This window comes from Cololabis saira, chromosome 3 (assembly GCF_033807715.1).
Source record: "Cololabis saira isolate AMF1-May2022 chromosome 3, fColSai1.1, whole genome shotgun sequence".
In the NCBI taxonomy this organism is placed as follows: domain Eukaryota; kingdom Metazoa; phylum Chordata; class Actinopteri; order Beloniformes; family Belonidae; genus Cololabis; species Cololabis saira.
The window spans coordinates 39388033-39395543 of NC_084589.1; the positions used below are offsets into that span (position 1 = coordinate 39388033).

The 7511-nt window shown below is 41.0% G+C and overlaps 1 protein-coding gene across 1 annotated transcript; it reads left to right on the forward strand.

Annotated features, from left to right (window-relative positions):
- Positions 1 to 318: 318 nt before the first annotated feature.
- On the forward strand, positions 319 to 7511 carry si:dkey-82o10.4 (uncharacterized protein LOC797793 homolog). The gene is made up of 5 exons (XM_061717475.1): positions 319 to 762; positions 1997 to 2068; positions 2964 to 3090; positions 4618 to 4762; positions 6461 to 7511. Exons 1-5 carry the CDS (start codon positions 421 to 423, stop codon positions 6543 to 6545), a joined length of 771 nt encoding a protein of 256 aa, XP_061573459.1. The 5' UTR covers positions 319 to 420; the 3' UTR covers positions 6546 to 7511.

The following is a 7511-nucleotide window of genomic DNA, read 5'->3' on the forward strand; positions in this document are numbered from 1 at the left end:
TATAATTTTTACAAAAATAACCTGTTTAATACAAGATATAAGCTCTATCGTAAATATAATATAACTATATATAAGTATATAATCCTACAAAGACAGCATGACAAAATAGCAGAACACACTCAGCTGGTGATCTTTGAACACAGTCTTCACTTTTATACCTCAAATAAACAATTTCTTTATATTTCTTCTTAAATTGTTTTATGTTTGTACATTGTTTTAACTTCCAGGTCTTATTTCACACAATACTCAGCAATACTCTCATTTACAACAGTCCTTGAAGGCAGCAGCCATGCGGATGTGCGTCGGGTCCTCCAGGAGCATTGTGGGTACAACATGGGGTGAGTTGCATAAGTTTGCTCCTGGAGGAGGCGTGCATGGCTCTGCCCCCCCCGGTGGTCCTGCTGCAGCCTCCCCGCGGTGATGCAGGGTATCCGCGGCCTCGCCTCCCGCCGGGAGCTCGGGCTGCTGGCGGCCGGGATGCGCGCCTGCAGGAGCGGCTGGAGCTGCCGGCAGGAGCCGGTGTTCTGCCCCGGGCGGAGGCTCCTGCTGCCCGGAGCCGCGCAGAGCCGCAGCTCCTCCGGCTCCCCCGGCTCCTCCGGCTCCCCGCTGCCGCCGCGCGGCTCTGGCCGCCGGCCCGCCATCTCCGTGGTCGGCATCCCCGACCCGCTCACCTGGATCCGCTGTAAGGTCATCAGCCTCCTGGTGGATCTCTACTTCCAGATAGACTTAAACTCACAGGAGTTTGAAAGTGGAGCAAAACAGGTAACTGCATCAGCATCACAATCAATCAGGTTTATGGGCCAAGTCAGGTCAAACAAGACAGGGAATTTCTTTTTACTTTGTTTCAAATATTTTTATTGAACAAATAGTTTTCAATTGCAACAGTTTTAGACAAATGATCGTTTTTTTGTTTTTACACAAAAATTGAACAATAGACAGCTGTAGATGAAATAAAAATAATAAATAAATAAATAAAAAACGCTCACAAAAAAGGGAGCAAAGCACAGTTGGGCTCAATTGTGTGTAAAAGAAAAAGAAATTATACAAATGTCTAAACCGAGCTTGACTCGGTTATTTAAATAGACAAATGTGGCTCTCATTAACATATACACAATTTAAAAGTGAAAGGTGCAGCAGTATGAGGTAGACATGCTTATTGAAGGTGCATTGTTACAGCATATGATTATTATGATTATTATTATTATTATTATTGCACAGTTATTGATTACTCTGAAACTCTGAGTGTTGAGAGTTCATCAGAGCAGCATCATGGAAATGCAACCGGGCCGGTTCCGAACCATTTATCAGTCCTCATACATTCACACAGCTCCAGTTAGAAGTTTAGTAAAAGACGCCAACTTTTTTCCTGTTTTAGACAGCAAAGTTGTTGTTTTCTTCTTTTTTTTTGGTCCAACAATAGAACAATGTTTTTTGAGTTAAAAAAAGTTGACTGAGGCCTTGAAAAAGTTCCACCTGATGATATTTTGGCCTTAGAAGATGGTCGTTTGAGATAATTTGAGGCGCATCAGTGGGTGACATAATGAGAAAAGGCCTCAGGAGAGGAACGGTGGACCTCCACAGGTCTGGTTCCACCTGTGCTCCCACTCTCAGGTGCCTGGAGGCCCCACGCCCATCTGTTTAAGCAATAATACACAAGTGTAAACACAAGGTGAGCACAGGTCGTCATTGTAAATGAGAAACTGTTCTCAATTGACTTACCTGGTTAAATAAGAAAATAAATGAATAAAACAAAGGCCGGTGCTCTTCACGAAATAGGTGGCATCATGGTAGAAGATGATTCTGCACATATATTGACGCAACGCCTGAATATGTCAGAGCCCAGACGTTGAAGGTCGGGTCTGGATGGATATTCCAGGTGGACCGTGACCACAAGCACATCTAGGAACTAGTTGTGATGTAACTTGCAGACTTCCAGGCTGGAAATCAGAGATCTGAAGTATTGATTATTGTCCCCTGTTGCCCCTTATCATTCCAGGCTTTGGTCCTCGTGTCCAGCAAGATGTCTCGAGGGAGATACCACGAGCTGGTCGGGCTCGTGTCCAAGGAGGTAACGCATCATCAGTGTCTTGAACGTTTTCCATTGATTTATAGTCTTTTCACTCTGCAGGACGTTATGTCATCATTAGGGCTGGGGATCGATTCAAATGTCAAGCATCGATTCAATTCCGATTCTTAAGATTCAGAATCGATTATCAAGATTTGATTCGATTCCATTCCGACATTGATTTGGGTTAGTGTTATTAAAACTGTTTTTTGAGCTGTTGCATGAATTATATGACTGTAGTTCTGCAACATGTTAATACTAGTATTATATTAAGATTAAACAGCCAGTATTGGCAGCTAATGATGCTGTAAGGACCAATCAGCTCCCAGAATGCTGATAGAACTGCTTTCAGAAACATCATGTGGGTCAGAATTACCAAACAGATCCAGAGCAGCAAACAGAGACGGATGAAATCGTTTTTATTTTTTCCCACAATCCGTTTTTATTTGTTCCATTTTCTGTCTATTTTGGTTTTTAATTTTTGAGCATTTGGTTTTTAGCATTTTTTGCAAATGTAACCCCAAGACAGTATATAAAATAATGAAATATAGACAATTTATGCAATTATAACCTAACACTTTAATGTTTTCATACCTTTAAACATATTTAAAGGCAAAAACATGGCACCAGTTATTCTCGTGTCCAACAAAACATTCCATTTTTTGGGGATAAACAAAAAAATAACCAAAAGTTGTAATGTAATGATGAAAAAAAAATACATAAATAAAAAAAAAATTGATCTTTAGACATATGAATCGATTTTTTGGAATTAATATGAGAATCGATTTAGAATTGGGAAATCGATTTTTTCAACACAGGCCTAGTCATCATATGATAACTGGCTTAAATCAGAATTCTGCATCAGTCAGCTTTGTCAAATCAAGTCCTCCTCTTGCAGATGGTGGAATATCTGGAGGACAAGTGCAAGTGTCTCCCCAGCGCTCAGAGGACGGAGCTCGCTGTCGGCATGGACGACATCATCTTCTCTCTGCCGGAGGACGTTTCCGTCGTCTTTGATCAGCACGGTGAGTTTTTCCACTAAGGAACTGAGCTCTGTTGCTTTCACTAACAAAATGCAACGTGGACTTTCTAACTTTCAACCGGACGGGATAAAATACAGATACCAATACCTCAGGAGGATGTAAAGCATCAGACGAGGAACCGGTGGAGCATTTCGCAGTGTATTTTTTTGAATCACGTGATAATTGTGCAGGAGAATAGTTGCTTATGGTAAACGCGAAAGAGTTCCAACTTCCTACTTTTGATTTGCAGTGTAGGCAGCGTGATTTGAGGTGGAGATACAGGTGGGACGGCTGGATTATCCTGTTTTGATGTCACAGAATCCTGCAACTCTGATAAGCTACCTGAATTAAATATAAAAAAAGTGATAAAGTGACAGGTTTTTGTTTTTAGTCATTTTAGATACAAACAAATCCCCCCCACTCGTAATATAAGATAGTCCTTTATTGAAACCCAAGAGGGGAAATTCGTGTGCTACAGCAGCTCAAAGTCGGACAACATGAACTCGGACTAAATAAATGATAAAGATAAATTATAAGTATGAAAAGTAAAAAAGAAACTGAAACTGAACAACTGTACTGTGAATTATACTAATATATAGATATAATATATTAATACGTTTTATGTTTATTTGTTTTATGTTAAGCACTTTGTATTGCATTATTTGTATGAAAAGTGCTCTATAAATAAAGTTTGATTTGATTATTACTAGAAAACTTAAAACGTATACAAATTTTTTTCATAAATCCTGCCTCAATCCTGCCTCATGCTTCTTTAAGATTCAGAATCGATTATCAAGATTTGGTTCGATTCGATTCCGATATTGATTTGGGTTAGTGTTATTAAAACTGTTTTTTGAGCTGTTGCATGAATTATATGACTGTAGTTCTGCAACATATTAATACTAGTATTATATTGAGATTCAACAGCAAGTATTAGCAGCTAATGATGCTGTAAGGACCAATCAGCTCCCAGAATGCTGATAAAACTGCTTTCAGAAACATCTTGGAGCAGAATTATCAAACAGGACGTTTGAAATCGGTTTTATTTTTTCCCAGATTACGGTTTTATTTTTTTTCCATTTTCTGTCTTTTTTGGGTTTTTAATTTTTTAGAATTTGGTTTTTAGCATTTTATGCAAATATAACCCCAAAACAGTATATAAAGTAATGAAATATAGACAATTTATGCAATTATAACTGAAAACTTTAAACATATTTAAAGGCAAAAACATTTTGTCCAACAAAACATCCTTTTTTGGGTATAAACACAAAAATACCAAAAGTTGTAATGTAATGATGAGCGGGGAAAAAAAAATAAAAAAATCGATCTTTAGACATACAAATCGATTTTTAGGAATTAATATGAAAATCGATTTTTTTCAACACCAAGTTCAAGTCCAGCAGAATGAAAAACGGTCGGGTGGGGAGAGTAATGTGAGGGGGACAGTCTGTGATCCTTTTTAGGTTTTACGTCACAAAAAGGCTTAAATTTCTCACAGGAGAATCTCTGACGTCACGTCTCTCTTTGCAGGAAGAAAGTTCTGCTCCGTCGCGATGAGATTTTGGCATCTCTCGTCTCACGAAGGTCCGGACGACCCGGAAGGTACAAAAATCTTCAAAGTGGGCGCTGGCGAAGAGGATGGCCCGAAGAAGAAAATCTCAACCGCAGTGTACGAGTAAGTACCCGCCAGACACATTTACCCAGAGCCTTAAAAGCTGAATTGCAACCAAGCCTCCCTCTTTAATGTTCACATGCACTCACCGCTGTGCGCGCTGGCTCTCTCTTTGATTAAATCCCATTTTTGATCATTGGTTTTCTCATATGTTAGTTGCCAGAAGTTTTTATTTGCTCTATTTGTCCAAGCAGAGTGTGCCGAATCACAATTAAAAAAGGTACAAGTATTTACTAAGGGAGGTAATTACATACTGGCAGCAGCTCAAAGTTACCTGCAGCCCTTCCAACATATGGCATCAGAGGAGCAGAACACGGCCGCTGGTAATGAGTCAAACGCTTTTTCCTGATAGAAGTAAAAAGGATAATTATGTGCATCTGCTATTTTATTTATTTTCCTGCTTCTCGTGGGAAAAGGGTCAAAGCAGTACTTTTTGTTTTAATTATTATTTTAAAGAAGCTTTCACTCGAACAGATGAATTCCACTTCTGAGAGGATGCTTGTTGAAAGGAACCCGGCGAGTTAAAGCCTCCGATCCGAACTCTGACACGAGCGAATGGAGGGAATCAGTTCATCACCCTGAGCCAAGAGCCAAAGCCTCTTTCTGCTCCTGGTGGTCAGTAATCCAGTTAGTCGCTGGATCACGATGCGGCTAGTCTACCTAATACCCGTCTATCTAGTTAGTCTGACTGTTTTCCCCGTTAGAATCTCTTCTAAGGAAGCTTATTGAGGGTCAAATGTATCTGAAATACAGGCAAACACTTTAAATCAGGATGACGGCGCAACTTTCAGAAGGTTTAAGGACACAAGAAGCAAAAGTTGGTTTAAATTAAAAAAATCATAAACGGCCGCTGATTTAAAAAGGCAAAACAGATCACAAAGGACACTTCTCACCCTGGACGCTCTTAGGTAGATGGTACAGAGCAATAAAAACAAGATCAACCCGATTCAGAGACTGTTTTTAATCCTACAGCTGTAACAAAACTCAATCTACTCAAAAACAAACTGTAACTGATATGAGGGATTGTGTGCATTTGTAGGCTATTTTTAATTATTTATTGGTTTTAATCAGTTGTGTTTTATTTTGCGTTTTTTAGCGCTGACTGATGGCACTTTTAATTTCGTTGTTATATAACAATGACTAATAAAGATCTAATATAATACTTGGTTTGTATCGGTCCACCTTTGTCATTGAGGACTTTAAATGCTCTTCAAGTGGAGACTGAGTCAGTATGTTTACATGCACTAACAGAAAGTCGAATAGTTGCCATAATCCGACCGATATCAAAGTTTTAAACGCCTTGTGAAACTCTTGAGATCGAGCTGTTTGTGCCAGATAATGCGTCCTAATCCGAGTTATTTCAGCATGTATACCCACCCACACTTAGCCGAGCCACTGACTGCCCCGGGACTCCACCTTCTGGAAGTGACAACACTGCGAAAGCCGAATATCAACACAGTAAGACAAAAGGAAACGGAAGAACGCCAATGCAAAAGTGCGTGTGGCGCCACCTAGGGTCGCGGAGTGGAACGCACCTCACTCAATAATTGATTCTCTTCTCATGCATGAATACTTGGATTTCTGGGAATTCCAGATGAATCCTTGGCTAGATTGTTGCCAATAGCTGGATTTAAAAGGGTAAACAACCGTCAGCATGTGTTTGTGCACTCTCGGTAAGCGTGTCCGTCTCCATCCCCACAGGTTCCACGGAGAGCTGACACACGGGGCGCATCCTGAGTGGACGATCACCACCGTGTGGCACTGGAACTGGAGGCCGGCGGAGTGATGTCATTCAGCTTTACCCAGACGTCCCAGGATGCAGCAGGAAACTGACCTGCTGGGATGAATTCAGAAAAAACAACATCCCCAACATGCAGCTGTGTGACGAACGGCCCATTGGGGTTCGGATGCATCGGGACCTCTGGCGACGGAGCGGCGTGGACGTCTGAACCCGCTGCGCTACTTGACCGGCCCTTCGATGCCTCTAACGGCCCTCTCCAGTTATTTTATGCAGGTGTAAACATTTGTACGATATTTTTTTACCTTTTATTTAAACATTTTCTTCTTTCTCAAGCTTTTTCCTTCACATTTTCTCAGATGTTTTTTTTTTTATAATTTTACCAGCGAGAAATGCGTTAAACAATCAATCAAGTTCTCCCCGTTTGCAGTCACCAGTAAACTGGATGTGAATCGTTCCCTACAAAGATGTGAATGAAAGCATGCAGGAGAACCAATGAATGGGCTTGACGTTAACCTTTTTGTTGAGCCATTTTTCTAAAGTCGAGACTGTTGCTTGGTTACACCGAGTTTACGGTAACTAGCATTAAAGACCGGCTTGATCGCAGCACAAAACTGCACAGACGGGCTTTAAGTTCAGGCAGTAAATCTGCTGTACTTCAGCCTTGAGCCATGTGAAATAAGTCTGATATTCCTCTGATTCACAGCCCTCTCCCCCGGTACAGAATGTACCGAACCAGTCACAACAGGGCAGGGGTGGGCTTTGTGTAATTACTCGCATTAATTATTCAAAACAACCAAGATGGTTGCATTCACGTGCTCCGTTACTCTGATTTGTCGCTATGGTACTGCCCTCTTCTTGGCTCGTTGGTACTGCCCTCTGGAAATCAAATCCAGAGGAAATAAATGACATCTGTCTATCGAAGAGGGAAATAATTAGCATGGCTGGCTAGTGCGGCCCCACCGGCCGTCACAGTCAATCTGCATCCACATCGAGTCTCAAGCTTCGATGGGA

Excerpts from the sequence above, each read along its gene's own strand:
- si:dkey-82o10.4 (XM_061717475.1), top strand. The coding sequence starts at position 421 with ATGCAGGGTATCCGCGGCCTCGCCTCCCGCCGGGAGCTCGGGCTGCTG. Across the intron at positions 2,069-2,963 it reads TCGGGCTCGTGTCCAAGGAG|ATGGTGGAATATCTGGAGGA; the intron begins GTAACGCATCAT and ends CTCCTCTTGCAG. Across the intron at positions 3,091-4,617 it reads CGTCGTCTTTGATCAGCACG|GAAGAAAGTTCTGCTCCGTC; the intron begins GTGAGTTTTTCC and ends CTCTCTTTGCAG.